Below are 17500 nucleotides of genomic sequence, written 5' to 3'. Positions count from 1 at the left end.
TTTTGTTTTTTGCTGTTTTGGGCTCCCAAAATACCCAACATTCTTGGTTAAAGCCCGAATCAGTAAGATTTTTGACATTTTTTACTATAATATAAGAGCTTTTTAGTCATAGGACATGGTAGATTGACTTGAAATAGGGAGAATCTCGCCTTTATTTATCCCACACCGCCCTCCATTGGCCATCCCTGGGACTAAGCAGTTTGTCTGCCACGTCCCGTAGCAAAAAAAAGAAAGAAAAAAAAAAGATGTGCGCATGCGCTCTACAGCCGCAGCGTTGTATTCCTGAAAACCAAGAAGTAACTCGATTCGGATTTGCTACGAAAATTATGTTTCACGGAACTATGGATTATTATTTCATCACGTGGTGAGTACCCGATGTCACAACATGTACATAGAGCTTTCTGGCACTGTGTTTTGTTGACTTTGAACGGCGATATCGTTATCGATACTAATGCACGCAGAGGGCGCAGTGGAAAAACTTACTGAATGGGGCTTTAAGTTAGTAAGTTAGTATATCAGTCACTAGTGGTTGGTTAGGGGGAACTCAAATGCTAACAAGTAGGCAATCTCAGGCTGAACTAGTGGGCACTTGGTAGAATGCATATGCCCGCCAACCTTTCTACAAAGTTTCATGGTGGTTCATGGCCCATTGCTACGCCCCCATTTTGGCCAGTGGGCGTGGAAATCTAATCAGTTCTAAGTTGATGACCAACTTTTCTACAAAGTTTCGTGCAAATCCGTTGATAACTTTTGAGATATCGTGCCGAAAAACAGACAAACGGGGGCGAAAACGGGACCTGTTGGCGGGAGGTACTAATGGAGTGGTATCTGTTAAGACCCGGTGGGGCTCATGTATGCTCGCATAAGGCTGGGTTAAAAAAAATTATATATCGTTATCGAATCGATATTAATTTGAAGGAACTGATATGATTTTAAATGTCTTTTCCCATGGATGCTTGAACCTTCTATGAAAAAATATACCTCCACACCGTATACCTGATGACATCATGTGTTTATGTCTTAGCTCTTTTTTCTATTTTTTATTTAGATTATTTTTTGGAAATTTTTGCCTTTTTGTTTAGACAGGACAGTAGGCAGACAGGAAAGGTGGGGAGAGAGAGTGGACGACATGCGGTTTTCAAAATCTGGTTTTACTCCTTGTCATTTTCACTGAAAGAAAAAAAAGTTGGCTTGTTAGTTGTTAGATATAGCTTAAAGTCCCTGGAAACCAAAATCCACAAAAACCTTCTAACTATTAAATGTACGGTATTATGTGAGTAATTGTGTGCTTCAGAAAGTAGTTGACATTAGTTTCAACCCTAACCCCCAAAATCGCCACTTTACTACAAGGTCTGGATTTGCACTTCCTCATTGAAGAGAGCGGTGCGCGCGGTGCTAAAATGCATGCTCTTATCACGTCATAAGATTTAATCAAATCACACACACGCATGCGCGTACACACACACACACACAGTAGCGCTGTGCACTCGCAGCGGCAGAGATCTCTTCCTCTCTGTCAGTCAACGAGCGAACACACACACACACACACACACACACACACACACTCCATCTCTATTTCCTTCTCTCTCTCTCTCCGTTTCCCTCTCTCTCTCTCTCTCTCTCTCTCTCGGAGGAGACCTGCTGCAGACGGGACACGCCCACACAGTCCGCGAGAGAAAAGACGGTCTAAAATCTAATTGATTCTCATGACTTTTGCCATGACTGTCAAACCTAAATTTATATACTTTGTGACGTTCATCATCGTTCAAATTTGGCTGGTGGCTTATTAACATAGGTGCCTGGGATGTGATGAACTCAAAATGTTAAATAAATAAATAAAATATTTCTGGTTTCCAGGGACTTTAAGTGAAAAATTAAGTTGTTATTTTAAGATGACAAGCGTTATCAATGTGTCAAGAGATAATGTCAACGTAAATAAGGACACACACTCCTCAGCTGAGCAGTTGGGCAGCTGACACTTATCTTGGGCCATATTGGTCCTATTGTATAGCATGAGACAGTTGAGAGCTGTGGACGTGCGGCGAGGCAGAGAGGAGCAGATGTATCCCCGAGGAGCCAGAGCTTTGTCTCACTACGTCCCGCATCACTACGTTTATCATGAGCGACTGACTGCATCAGTGACTGCATAAACATGTTGGGGGGAAAAGTGCAGCAGCTAGAAACTCTGTGAGCTCCCACAGGACTTTCTTCAAAACAAAACTGCCTTAGATAATGAGTCGTCTGCATTATTAATGTGCAATCCTCCTATGTCGCTGATCTAACTGATCATCAGCCAGATACATTAACTTATCGTTTCACCGAAATGGGCTTTTAATCAGTTCTTAAAATGTATATTTGCTCCTTAATGTTCTCAAAGTTCTTATTTATTTACTGCTGTGATGCTAAATAGTAATTATGACCGATTAATCATTCAGCAGCCCCGCTCTCCCACTGTGGAGTAGGTGGTTTCATTTTTGATCCATTTCCAACAGATTTATATAAATGACTGAATATTAGAGATGTTTAATGGGGCTAGAAGTTTGGCGAATGGTTGTGTAAAGACGAGGAAATGTATCTGTCTATGCACGTGGATGATACTTAAAGAGGGGGAAATGTATCTGATTGATTGATTGATTGATTGACGATTTTATTGAAAGTGAACATATATACAATACCAACATTATATACACATTAGCCCACTATTAACAAAAGGATTAACGCAAAAAAGCTGATAGCTTGTTTCCATCTGTGTATGCATGCACGTGGATGTTGGTGAGAGTGAGAGGCAGATTTGAGTGCATATAGGCTTTTTTGTGTGCCTGCGTGAACGCGTGTGTTGTCATAAACGGACACAACACGCAGACAAAGAACTTTTATGGAAAGAACTGACAGCTCCATATTGCCCCATTGCAACATCAGCGCCCAGCAGCCTCCGCCATTTTTTATTTTTGGAAGCGTGACAGCGCCAAAAGAACCTCGCACAGGCTCGCAGTGGTCAGCTGCGGTAGCGCGGGCCCCTATAATCAGCCTCTCTAAACAGTAACTCAACGGGAGAACACTCTAAACTTTGGGGATTTACATATTTTCTGGGCGTACTGCAAATCTTGATTGAAGTGGTGTAGTGCAGGGATGTAAAACAACAACCATATTGTGGAAACTAAGCAAAATTTTTCGTTTTCTTTGTTTAGTTTTTTCAAGATAAATAGCTAATGCGGCTGTCGTCCACTCCGTCAGAAGTGCGTTGCCGTGGTTTCAACCTCGGGTCCTTTGCATTTACTATTTATCTTGAAAAAACTAAAAGAAAAAAACGAAAAATTTTGCTTAGTTTCCACAATATGGTTGTTGTTTTACATCCCTGCACTACACCACTTCAATCAAGATTTACAGTACGCCCAGAAAAGATGTGAATCCACGAAATTTAGAGTGTTCTCCCGTTAAGTTACTGTTTAGAGAGGCTGATTATAGGGGCCCGCGCTACCGCAGCTGACCACTGCGAGGCGCATTCTGTTTCCAAAAATGGCCGGAGTGTCCTCTCTTTCCTTCCATGCTCTTTGACGCAGATGCAACAACAACAGCTCACTTGAGGTGAAGTGAACACTGTTGTGATTATGCAATCTGGCCAAAAGTGCTATATTGTGAAGCTGCTCTGAACGCCGCTCGCATATCAAGGCCTTTATTGGAACTAGACTAAATGCAAATGCATTTCAAAGAAGCCTGTCTGTTGCTGTCATTTCAGGCATGGGCAACGGGAGTTCATTTTGCCGAGCCCAGATGTCTGCTGGTCACACAGCTGACAGCTGCTTTAGCTAGGAGTGATTAGATAGGTTTGCTTTCAAAAAATGCACACATAAACAGACGCCTGTTATTTCAACTAGCCATAATGACCGAAAGTCCAATCAAATCCACAATGATAAGAGAGACACAGAGGCCATTTACACCTGGCGTTAACATGCGTTTTCTGCCAATCAGGTTGTTAAATTGGTGTAACCCAAATGGTGCTCCACTGCTGTGGTCTCAACAAAACTTCTTGCTGTCTGTTTTAGGTCAGGGGTTCCAAACATGTTGGCGGGCGGCAGGAAGCCCTTACAGGGCAGACAATTTTACAACGACCCCCTCATACGCATAACACAATTAAAGTCCCTGGAAACCAGAAATATTTTTTTAATTATTTAGCATTTTGAGTTCATCACATCACAGGAACCTATGTTAATAAGCCACCAGCCAAATTTGAACGATGATGAACGTCGCAAAGTATATAAATTTAGGTTTGACAGTCATGGCAAAATTCATGAGAATCAATTAGATTTTAGAGTGTATTTTCTCCCGCGGACTGTGTGGGCGTGTCCCGTCTGCAGCAGTTCTCCGAGAGAGAGAGAGAGAGAGAGAGAGAGGGAAACGTTGAGAGAAAGAGAGAAGGAGAGAGAGAGAGAAGGAAAGAGAGATGGAGTGTGTGTGTGTGTGTGTGTTCGCGCGTTGCTCGGCGCATAGCCTACTGACAGAGAGGAAGAGATCTCTGCCGCTGCGAGTGCACAGCACTACTGTGTGTGTGTCAGTGTGTGTGTGTACGCGCGTGCGTGCATGCGTGTGTGTGATTCGATTAAATCTTATGACGTGAAAAGATCATGCATTTTAGCACCGCGCGCTCCGCTCTCTTCAATGAGGAAATGGAAATCCAGACCTTGTAGAAAAGTGTTGATTTTTGAGGTTAGGGTTGAAAGTAATGGCAACTACTTTCTGAGGCACACAATTACTCACATAAGACTCTAAATTTAATAGTTAGAAGGTTTTTGTGGATTTTGGTTTCCAGGGACTTTAAGCATACGTATTGCGTACTATCACATTTGTACTCTTGTAGGTCAAGAGACCCCTTTGAAAATGGCCATGCCAATTTTTTCCCTCACCAAAATGTAGCCTACATTTTGAGAATGATTTATTCACCTTCCCGACGAGCTAGCATGATATAGTTGGCACAATGGATTGCCTTAGGTCTTCTAGTTTCATAGGATATAAATATATTCACTCCGTCTTTAAAAATGGACACAGTTGCAGCCTCTGAAAGACGCTAATATCAGCCACAGATGTGGGCGTCCGTACAGATGTTCACAGATGCTCATTATTTGACCACCTCACTGCTGCGCTGCCTTGGCAGCAGTGAGGTGGGCTTTTGTCACGAACAAAGACAACATTTAAATAACAAACAACTATTTTACTCGCAGGAAAGTGTACAAGTACCCCTGGAAGAAGAAGAAGAAGAAGACGAAGAAGAAGAAGAAGAAGAAGAAGAAGAAGAAGAAGAAGAAGAAGAAGAAGACGAAGAAGAAGAAGAAGAAGAAGAAGAAGAAGAAGAAGAAGAAGAAGAAGAAGACACTGGTACGTGAGAGATAGTCAAGATAAAGAAATAGCCAAGTGATAGTCAAGATAGAGAAAATGCACATCAGAAATAATCACTTCTTCCAACCAAGATCATTTATAGAGATAGAATATCTGCTCGTGGTTCCAATCATAAATATTCAAAATTAAGCTCATCATGTGTGCTACTTACAAACTGTCTTGATCTAAAACGTATGTCATCTTCTTCCTCACTATCACTTATCAAGATGAATCACATGCCTTGGCTAATTAATGTAGAGGCCTGTCACAATCCTATATGTGTCAGAGTAAGCAGAGATGCGTATAATCCCCGCGGGAGTTCTCTGCTCCCGTTTTGGCCCGTCCTCTGGAAAAGCGAAACATTTCAAAAATTAAAAAGTAAACCCACTACAACAATTAGTCCATGCAAATCATTAACGCATCACCTTTTCTCTCTCAACTTCATAAATGATACTAAGATAAACATATAGATGTGCTTTGTTGCTTTGTATATGTATGCATACTGCCGTTTGATGTAAGTGAAAGTGAAAGCATTGTGTTGTATTACACTCTCTATTTATTGTGAGAAAAGAATAATCATTTAAAGAGATATTTACAAATAATGTTTTATTTAGAATAAACTTTGCATTTTTTTTTTGCTGTGGTAGGACTATGGAGAAAATGGGGGGGGGAATGTGAAGAAAAATGCACATATTTTTTTTTTTACTTCTCATTCCTTTCCACTACGACCTGTCTACAGCATTATTCTTCCAATAAAGAAAGTTATTAAAAAAAATGTTTTGCTGTCATTGCCAGAGAAGAACGCAGCAATGTTAGTGACATTTACTATGATCTCACTACTGTAACAAGGCGAAGGGGCTCCGCTCCGCGGCGCACAGTTGCTCAGCTGCTCGACAGGCGAGTGCGAGCTGCGCGAACACTCAAAGCGTGCGTGGCACACTAGAAATGAGGATGCGGAGCGCGCAATGCAGTATTCATAGTACTAGTAATATGTATATATATTTCCTTATTGTGATTATGGTTAACAGTGATGTGGCTGGGTGTGAGTACAGCTGAGTGCAGCAACCCCCCCCCCCCAATTATATTTAAATCAATCAATCAATCAATCAATAAATCAATAAATGTGCCTACAGAACAAAATCTAATCAGTATGAAAAATCCGTAGGACAGGACAGGGCCTCTACTAACTAGACAGCACAATCCAATCAACCATACAAAGGGCTCTTTGGCTTATCTGCTGTTACTGTAAAATAATTAATCACCTTTCAACACAAATGTAAAGCAGATGTATTCATCCTCGATTAGAGGGCTTTCGGATGAAATAATGCACATCCTGGCAGCCATACTGGAGGTTCTCAATCATTGCGCGAACAGCTGAAATGTACAACTTTTGCTATTTCAACTGAACTGAATCAACATGGTTAAGTATTGTGCTGATTTTGACTGGGAACTCATCGTTTCACATCCGTTTTCACATCTGATCAATTTTGTGTTTCAACGTCAGCTTGTGGGCCGATGTGGTCAGCTAGAAATGAAACCGTTAGTTAACCAGAAGTTAACCAAGCTTCACCCTCGAGGACAGTGCTGACTGAAGGATTGAATGCAGTGGCATGTAGTCGAAGTCGAACCTCCCACTCCGTGTTTCCCATCAGAGTTCATTGAACGAGTCAGACAGCAGCTCTTCCACTGTTTGGCTATTCACCGTCCTGCCGCCCACTCACTCACAACCATGCATCATAAGCCAAGCTCTTTCCAGCCTATGTACTGAGACAAATGGCTTCTATAAATTAAAAAAGTAAGACTAGACTAGAGTAAGACAAAGTAGACTCCGGCGAGCCACAGAAGCATTGTAAAGTACAGACTACAGCGAGCCACAGAAGCAGTAGTCTGTACTTTACAGTGTGCTCTTTGAGGAAGAAGTGAATTATTGCATTTGTCGTTCATTCGGACTCAAGTTTCACTATACTCCAGATGCTGCTTGTTTTGAACAAAATATCTGTGTAGCTGGAAATTTCCATTTAATTTACTTTATATCATACCGGTATGGGTTATTCATTAATAAATGTTATGTTTGCATCTGATGATAGCATGCCTTTCCTTGTCTGTCAGAACCACATCCTTCACAACAAAGGACAATAAACCTGTCCCATTTATTTTCAGTCTCCTTGTAACTTCATTAACGCTACATAATTTAACGACTCTGTGACACAGTCGAGCTGATATAAACTGCACTTCTGTGATCTGAATTTAGTGTCAATTAAAATAGATCTCAAATAACCTAAACGAAGGGAAAAGAAACAAGGACAAGATCTGGTATGTTTTTAATCTTAATCTTCCTAAATTAGCGAGTAAATTCATGACATTTTGTTTGTTTTCCATAAGCAATTCCAAGCATTCTTGAATTTGCATTTTCTTTTGCATAACAACAACAACAACAACGAATACAAATACGAAGTATTAGCCCTTTGGAGTGGAGACTAGCACCAGAGGGCCAAAGGCTAACAGAATCTTACATTTGACTTACATTACTGAACTGACCCACGCCCACACCACAACGGTCTTTTTGGGGCCGTTGTGCAGAATGCACGGCAGGGCCCTTACATTCCACTCTGTCGCCCAGACCATTTTAGCACGGATTCAGGCAATGTAATGTCTTTCCGCTTTCCAGTCCGGTAGGTGGCGGTAATGCACCTCTGGCTAATATTGTGGCTAGCTCGTTCAGAGAGTTCCACAAGAGCCGTCGTCGGACATTTCACCGTCTGGTGCCTCTCTCGATCCGACTAGGAATTTATTGATTCGATTTTTCAGGAGTTGACATGTATCGTCTTTTTTGTCCTAATGTAAAGCAGCTGTGAATGTGACAGCATTCGGTTGCGGCTGCTCCTGTCCTATTCCAACAACTCAACTTGTTGAGAAGAAGAATGCAAAGAGTCGCATTTGGAAATATCAGTCCCCAAAGTCCCATCTGCAAAAAGTGTGAAAGGGAGTTCCAAACCAAACTGGGTAGCACATCCAATCTCGCCAAGCAGCTGAAAGACAGGCACCCAGACCTGTTCAAATAATTCAAGGTGGGTTACTTCTTTCAAACGGTGTAAAATAACACGTTTAACAACATATCAAACAGACCTTATCCTGTCACATTCGTTTTTGAGATAGCTGGCAATGCATTGTGTAACCAAAAAACGTTTGCGCTAACGTTAACGTAACGTGTTTTGTAATGGAATCATTATGGGACCCGGCTAATACCTGGTACAGCGTTAGCTAGCATAGTGTAACACGTGTGCATGCAATGTTTGTAATGGAAACATTATGGGACACGGCTAATAGCCGGACTTAGCCATAGTTCAACATGGCATCAAAATAAATACAAGCTTCTTTCGGGTGAAACATGTCCGTGAATTAAAACTAGCTACATAAAATTGCTTGCACTCTACATGTGTGTATGTGCAGTTGTCTTTATCATCTCTTTATTTTAGTAAATCTCACTGACGTTACTTTCCATTTAACAGTATGCGAGAGATGAAGATGAAGAGGAAGGCACAAGTCGCGGAGCCCAAAAGACCACCCAGCAGACAATTCCTGATGTTTTTGAAAAGCAGAGGAAATATGACTCGCATGAAGCAAGAAAGTGTGATAGGGCATTGGCAGAATTCCTATGCATCGATCAAATACCAATATACACCGTTGAAAAAAAAGGATTCCAGCAATTCTGTGAAATAAATTAAATTATAATATTTAATATAATAATAAAATGAAATACTTGACGGCTACATGCCACTGGTGTTGCACTGTCTGTACTCACTGCCATACAGAGTTGAATGTAAGAAGAAGTAAGCAGAAGCACATTGTTTTGTTTTAAAGTTGAAGGCTACATGCCATTTGTTCATTGAAAATAGTTGCATACTTTAATAAAGGAGAATATGTTCAAGAAATATCAGTCTGTTTTTTTTTACCGTGGTACCGAAATTGGTACAACGGCCCTATGCCAGGTTTCGACCTGGCCTTGTTTTCCAGGTACCTCGCAATGTTTACCCCATTTGCGATATTATATTTAGACATTATTCGATTGCCGTCAGACACGGTTGCTATAGGAGAGAAGTGCTACCACTTTAAAGCCTCAACAGAACTCAACAGTTCAGTTAATAAAGTCTGCAGAGACTTTTTACGACGCGGAGAGATGGTGGCGATAAAACATCTGTGAGATGAAAGTGGCAGTGGAAGGACAGAAGAGACAACTGTGAAATTTGGAGAGCCGCGTGTGTAATAGAGGCAACAAAGTGGATCAGTAGAAGATAATAATCTCTCCTCCAGAACCTTCAGCATGAACCCAGATAAATCTCTTAGGGCTTATACACTCTCAAAGTAACTAGAGCAATTTAAAGAAACCAAGGAGCTTTCATGAAGTAGTCGTGTGCTCGAGGGCCAGGGCAAGGGTTACCAATTATTTATAAATCGGATAGTTCCGGTCCTTGATTGTGATTGGCTGAGCCGCGTTTGAAGCCATTGTAAAATACACACACACACACACACACACACACCCACACACACACACACACACACACACGCGCACACGCACACATACACACATATACATAAACGCACACCTGTGACCGCATCACAGTATTACTGAACCAAAGAGCATTTCTGGGTTGCTGTGTCTGTATGTTGCTTAGCAACCATTCTGCTAAATATCGCGGCTTAAGGACTACATTGTTTGGCGGAAGAACAGTTATTTGTCATCAATATCGTGTTTTTTTGTTGCTGCTGAAACCACAGTTTTATAAAAGCAATAGAGAGGCTGTGATTTAAACAGTGACTTTACAACAGCTCAGAGGTGTTTAAGAAGCAGAGTGCCCTTAGAACACTCCTTAGCTGTTGTAACACTGTGAACGGCCTCTTGGGGCTTATTGCATACTGTAAATAAACACTGCACTGTTAGGGGACATTCACACTAAAAGCGTTTTTTTGGAGCTGCCAGCACCTTTCTGTAATTCATTCTCTATGTAAGGACGCGCTAAACGTGCTCCTCTTTTAATGAACGCACCTGGCGTTTAGCGTCTTTTGTTTTTGGCGGAGCACTCTGGGCGTTTTAAAGCTGAAAAAAGTTGAACATTTGGAGGAAAAGCGCGCTGCTGGTCTTTTCACTCCTCCTGCAATTTCTCCTCCCAGAGAGATCCTCAACCTCCGCTGCTGCCAGAATTGGCAATAATCTGGCTTTCATGTTGACAGTCAACAACATAAAACAGACAAAACTAGTTTGTTGAATCAACCTGTTTGTTGATTTGTTTGTATTGTTGAACTTGAATGATTTGTGTCTTGTAAGCCCAGACGGGCTGGGCACCTTGAATATGGTGCATGACACAGAAATAAAAATTTATCTATCTATCTATCTATCTAACTAGCTGGCTACCGTCCGTGTGGTCGTTGTGTCCTAAACTCTAGTGTGCGCGACTGCAGGGGAAAACAAAACGAAGCACCAAAAAAAAATGCTCCGTGCGCTGTGTTTTGTGCACAATGGAAGCACTCTCAACATGATTTCCATAGCGTTCTGACTGAAAAAAGTGCATTGTGTGTGAATGCCGCCTTAAAGGTTCAATTCCATCCATGCTACAAATGCATGCACTTACATGTATGGTGCTATCAGATGATATGATCTACCAAATAACATGTAGATATGCCCCCAGGTTTCACACCAGCAACTGAGGGCTCTTTCAATGGTAGTTATGAGGTGAAGTGAGCACAGACTTACCGGACATCCCCAGGATCCTCGGTAACCAACACGTCTGTTTTACAGCTGGCGATGGGGTTGATTGACAGCTCCATGGGTGGCACCACAAAACTCTTGCTGACTGGCAGCCACAGGCCTTGGCCCAGACTGTAGGATGACCTGGGTAGACATAGCCACAAGGTAAACATGTGACTCAGATTATTACACGTACAGACTGTAGGATGACCTGGGTAGGCATAGCCACAAGGTAAACATGTCACTCAGGTTATTACACGTACAGACTGTAGGATGACCTGGGTAGGCACAGACACAAGGAAAACATGTCACTCAGGTTATTACACGTACAGACTGTAGGATGACCTGGGTAGGCACAGCCACAAGGTAAACATGTCACTCAGGTTATTACACGTACAGACTGTAGGATGACCTGGGTAGGCATAGCCACAAGGCAAACATGTCACTCAGGTTATTACACGTACAGACTGTAGGATGACCTGGGTAGGCATAGCCACAATGTAAACATGTCACTCAGGTTATTACACGTACAGACTGTAGGATGACCTGGGTAGGCACAGACACAAGGTAAACAAGTCACTCAGGTTATTACACGTACAGACTATAGGATGACCTGGGTAGACATAGCCACAAGGCAAACATGTCACTCAGGTTATTACACGTACAGACTGTAGGATGACCTGGGTAGGCACAGCCACAAGGCAAACATGTCACTCAGGTTATTACACGTACAGACTGTAGGATGACCTGGGTAGGCACAGACACAAGGTAAACATGTCACTCAGGTTATTACACGTACAGACTGTAGGATGACCTGGGTAGGCATAGCCACAAGGCAAACATGTCACTCAGGTTATTACACATACAGACTGTAGGATGACCTGGGTAGGCATAGCCACAAGGTAAACATGTCACTCAGGTTATTACACGTACAGACTGTAGGATGACCTGGGTAGGCACAGACACAAGGTAAACATGTCACTCAGGTTATTACACGTACAGACTGTAGGATGACCTGGGTAGGCATAGACACAAGGTAAACATGTCACTCAGGTTATTACACGTACAGCCTGTAGGATGACCTGGGTAGGCACAGACACAAGGTAAACATGTCACTCAGGTTATTACACGTACAGACTGTAGGATGACCTGGGTAGGCACAGACACAAGGTAAACATGTCACTCAGGTTATTACACGTACAGACTGTAGGATGACCTGGGTAGGCATAGCCACAATGTAAACATGTCACTCAGGTTATTACACGTACAGACTGTAGGATGACCTGGGTAGGCACAGACACAAGGTAAACATGTCACTCAGGTTATTACACGTACAGCCTGTAGGATGACCTGGGTAGGCACAGACACAAGGTAAACATGTCACTCAGGTTATTACACGTACAGACTGTAGGATGACCTGGGTAGGCACAGACACAAGGTAAACATGTCACTCAGGTTATTACACGTACAGCCTGTAGGATGACCTGGGTAGGCACAGACACAAGGCAAACATGTCACTCAGGTTATTACACGTACAGACTGTAGGATGACCTGGGTAGGCACAGACACAAGGCAAACATGTCACTCAGGTTATTACACGTACAGACTGTAGGATGACCTGGGTAGGCACAGACACAAGGTAAACATGTCACTCAGGTTATTACACGTACAGACTGTAGGATGACCTGGGTAGGCACAGACACAAGGTAAACATGTCACTCAGGTTATTACACGTACAGCCTGTAGGATGACCTGGGTAGGCATAGACACAAGGTAAACATGTCACTCAGGTTATTACACGTACAGACTGTAGGATGACCTGGGTAGGCACAGACACAAGGTAAACATGTCACTCAGGTTATTACACGTACAGACTGTAGGATGACCTGGGTAGGCACAGACACAAGGCAAACATGTCACTCAGGTTATTACACGTACAGACTGTAGGATGACCTGGGTAGGCACAGACACAAGGCAAACATGTCACTCAGGTTATTACACGTACAGACTGTAGGATGACCTGGGTAGGCACAGACACAAGGTAAACATGTCACTCAGGTTATTACACGTACAGCCTGTAGGATGACCTGGGTAGGCACAGACACAAGGTAAACATGTCACTCAGGTTATTACACGTACAGACTGTAGGATGACCTGGGTAGGCATAGACACAAGGTAAACATGTCACTCAGGTTATTACACGTACAGACTGTAGGATGACCTGGGTAGGCACAGACACAAGGTAAACAAGTCACTCAGGTTATTACACGTACAGACTGTAGGATGACCTGGGTAGGCACAGACACAAGGTAAACATGTCACTCAGGTTATTACACGTACAGACTGTAGGATGACCTGGGTAGGCATAGCCACAAGGCAAACATGTCACTCAGGTTATTACACGTACAGACTGTAGGATGACCTGGGTAGGCATAGCCACAAGGCAAACATGTCACTCAGGTTATTACACGTACAGACTGTAGGATGACCTGGGTAGGCATAGCCACAAGGCAAACATGTCACTCAGGTTATTACACGTACAGACTGTAGGATGACCTGGGTAGGCACAGACACAAGGCAAACATGTCACTCAGGTTATTACACGTACAGACTGTAGGATGACCTGGGTAGGCACAGACACAAGGTAAACATGTCACTCAGGTTATTACACGTACAGACTGTAGGATGACCTGGGTAGGCACAGACACAAGGTAAACATGTCACTCAGGTTATTACACGTACAGACTGTAGGATGACCTGGGTAGGCACAGCCACAAGGTAAACATGTCACTCAGGTTATTACACGTACAGACTGTAGGATGACCTGGGTAGGCATAGCCACAAGGTAAACATGTCACTCAGGTTATTACACGTACAGACTATAGGATGACCTGGGTAGGCACAGACACAAGGTAAACATGTCACTCAGGTTATTACACGTACAGACTGTAGGATGACCTGGGTAGGCATAGACACAAGGTAAACATGTCACTCAGGTTATTACACATACAGACTATAGGATGACCTGGGTAGGCACAGACACAAGGTAAACATGTCACTCAGGTTATTACACGTACAGACTGTAGGATGACCTGGGTAGGCACAGACACAAGGCAAACATGTCACTCAGGTTATTACACGTACGTACATGCACAGATATACACAGATAAGCATGTCAAGACACAGTTGAAGGCATGGACACAGCACAATAAAGACTTACAAGAGTCAGCATACTGGTGGAGGAGGCCTGATTGGCAGATAGCAAGACCTTCCTACTGACGCCATTGTTGTTTTTTCCTATTCACCTTATGTTCCAACACAGGGGTCAGCCAATTACTTCCTATTGTGTTGACACTTCCTGTGACAGTGCAGTATTTATATTGTGTTCATTGTGTCATCTGCCACTCAGTGTGAAATTGCAGCCAGTGAGTCAGACTAGGTTTGAGCAGGTAAAACACACAGCGTTTTGAACAGGAAGTCGTAACACAACTGGGTCAAGTGGGCGGGGCTACATAAGGTGATGGGAGGAGTTTTGGATGCAACCACAATCACCAGAATAAAATGTCAGCATTACAGACATGTAAAAAAAAGAACATTCCAGAATAAAACATGTTGCACGTATCACATCCACAATCTCAATGTAAATTTGAAACAAAACGCAGATGAATTAGAAAACCTCGCTGCCTTTCTAGCGTTAAACACAAATAAAACTATTTTGGTTACACTATGTTTAGGCAAGTAAAATTAATTTGGTTAGGTTTAGGCAACAAAGGAACATAAAGGCAACTAGAGCAACTTGGTTAGGCTTATGGTTTGGGTTGGGGTTCAAACCGAATGTAGACTAGAAACACCGCGTGCCTCGCTCGGGAGTCAAAATGGCGCTCTCTTGCTTGTAAGACGGGGACGCGGATCCCACCCCTACTCCATTAGGTGACCGCATATTCATGTTATGCACGTCATTAGACTCTATGACGTGTATAACGTTGATTATTCACGTATCGAGAAACGTATCTTCGTTCAGAAATGTTCATATTTTACATTTCTGCTGATTCCAGAAACGTTCCATGCGGACATTTGACTCTGGCGACCCGGCTGTTGGATGTAGAGTGATGTTTCTGTGCGTGGACGGAAGGACGTTGTGCTGCTGAGACAGACTGTCCTTCAGCTGGAGGACTCAGCTCATCTGCCCTGCTGAACACACTGACTGGATCCCTACAGCGGGGACATTATTTTAGCTGATCCAGCATCTGACCTCCCTGGAGGAGGGGGGGGAGGGGGCAAGAACAAAAATAATTGTCCTATGCGGGTAAATAAAGTGCCACATCATCATATTAGCATAAAGACAACAATTAGCATTGTCACATTCCCCCCCCCCCCCCCCCCCATAAAAGGACCTTCACAAAAATACCCTGACTTTAATACGGCCCTGCATGCAGTAAACTTAGATCCCTTGTTACCACACAGTGAATTGTTTCTGCGAGCAGTAACCAGTGGTAATTCGATGGGATAAAATCATTTCCATTATACCACTTCCATCTAGCTTATGGGTGTTAATTAGTGAATGCTAACGCTAATTGAGGATCTGCAGTGCCATTGCTGATAAAGCAGCAAATGTTCTTTGAAATGACTAAAGTCATTAGCTAGCGCTAAATGTATTTATCTGCTAATGGAAAGGGACAGACTCAGTGATCAACAGCCCACACTCCATGGAGATGAAATAAAGGGCATCATTTTGATTTGGAGAGCGGGTGGGGACACAAATTAGCGAGATATCTGGGGGTCCTCGACTCCTCCTGTAAATATTCAAAATATTCTATGACTATGTACTGTAGTGCTCTTGAGCAAAAAAACCTTTTAGACAATTAACATTAAAAAATAATTAGTGTACACGTGTACTTCTGAATCGTGTATTTTAGCTACATTTGTCATAAATAGTCTATACTGAGTCTATTATCTGAGGTCTATACTGTAACTGAAACGCTCTCTCCCTCCCTCTTCCTCCCTCTCTCTCCCTCCCTCCCTCCCTCCCTCCCTCTTCCTCCCTCTCTCTCCCTCCCTCCCTCCCTCTCTCTCCCTCCCTCCCTCCCTCCCTCTTCCTCCCTCTCTCTCCCTCCCTCTTCCTCCCTCCCTCTCTCTCCCTCCCTCTCTCTCTCCCTCCCTCTCTCTCTCTCTCTTTTTATTTGAGTTCTGAAGTTGCAGCACATTGCTCTTAATGCAATTGCTTTGGGGGCGCTTGTAGCACTTGGCCACCACTTAACACCCACTTACACACACTCAATGGATGAGAGCATGAACAGGGGGGGTCAAAGGTTAAACAGAAGCACCTATCCATTTCAGCTGGTGTTTGTGGCCGGGCGGGCAGCGCTGCTGGCATGGCCGCCGTTTAGTCCACAGACACTTAGGCCGATTTAATCTAAGTTGCTGCTGACCCTCCACACATCAAGCCATCTTCCACTGTTTATCCTGTGTTTTATTTTGTTTATGCTCCATTTTGTACGTAATAAATCTTTATTTGCCCACTCTCAGCACCCATTTCATGCCTGACTGTTCTGATAGGAGGATACCTGAGATTATCTCAGGTCTCCCCCCTCCTCCTAAAGAGGTTTTCATGGCAGTTTTCCCCTTGTTCATTGTTACGGCCGTATGTTTGTATTTTCGGTTTCATTTCCCTGTTTGCATGTGGTGTGGTTGTGTGCTTGTGTGCTGAGTGAAAGGTCTTGTTGTGAGTGGATCTTTCTTCTAACAGGTGATGGCAATCAGCAGTGATTGGCCAGTGGTGGCTGCAGATTGGTCGACCCCGCAGTTCACTTCCTTTATGCGCCTTATTCACCACGCCCACTTTTTCTCTCTTCCGCGTTCGACGCAGCGTATTTGTTCTTCCGGTTCAGCGCTAGTTGGCGGCCATTTTCAAAATAAAACGTCAGTATGAATGAAGTTTGGCAACATTCAGAATTAAGCTACACTGCGGCCAACTTCAGTTACATGTTCATAACGTTACTGCTGCGAGGAGCCGATGGCTGTTACCCGGTCGGCATTTAACGTTAGTTACAAAAGCACGTCGACAGTGTTTTCTCACTGCCGGTAGCCTACAGTAGGGTTTGACACATAGCTAGTCCGACCGGGGGTCCGCACAGCCAGCGCTCCCGGTCCTCGCTGCTCGTTAAAGATTTCCAATAGGCGTTATTCTGATAAACTGGTCACATATATGTTACGTTCTCACCCGACAAATATTAAAACTTTAAAACAGTTTGGGGTGTTTTTTAGCTTGAAAACAGCTTTTTGGCAAGTCTAAATGACTGCGGTAGGCGTACTCTACTTCCGTGTTTAAAACCGGAAAGACGATTACGAAATGACGTCATGCAGAAGCGTCCTTGTATGGGCAAAGAA

The 17500-nt window shown here is 43.2% G+C and overlaps 1 protein-coding gene across 1 annotated transcript in view; it reads right to left on the bottom strand.

The window, feature by feature from the left end:
* astn2 (astrotactin 2) overlaps positions 1–17500 on the bottom strand; it is a gene marked incomplete at both ends in the record, with an annotated part of 632381 nt that overhangs the window by 305386 nt on the left and 309495 nt on the right. Inside the window, one exon of the mRNA XM_083657387.1 lies at positions 11120–11257. Within this exon, the coding sequence (XP_083513513.1) occupies positions 11120–11257 (138 nt within the window). The remainder of the gene's footprint in view (positions 1–11119; positions 11258–17500) is intronic.

The sequence above is a fragment of the Poromitra crassiceps genome (genome assembly GCF_964638095.1).
Source record: "Poromitra crassiceps genome assembly, chromosome: 21".
Lineage (NCBI taxonomy): Eukaryota > Metazoa > Chordata > Actinopteri > Beryciformes > Melamphaidae > Poromitra > Poromitra crassiceps.
This window is presented reverse-complemented; position numbering and strand designations above follow the sequence as displayed.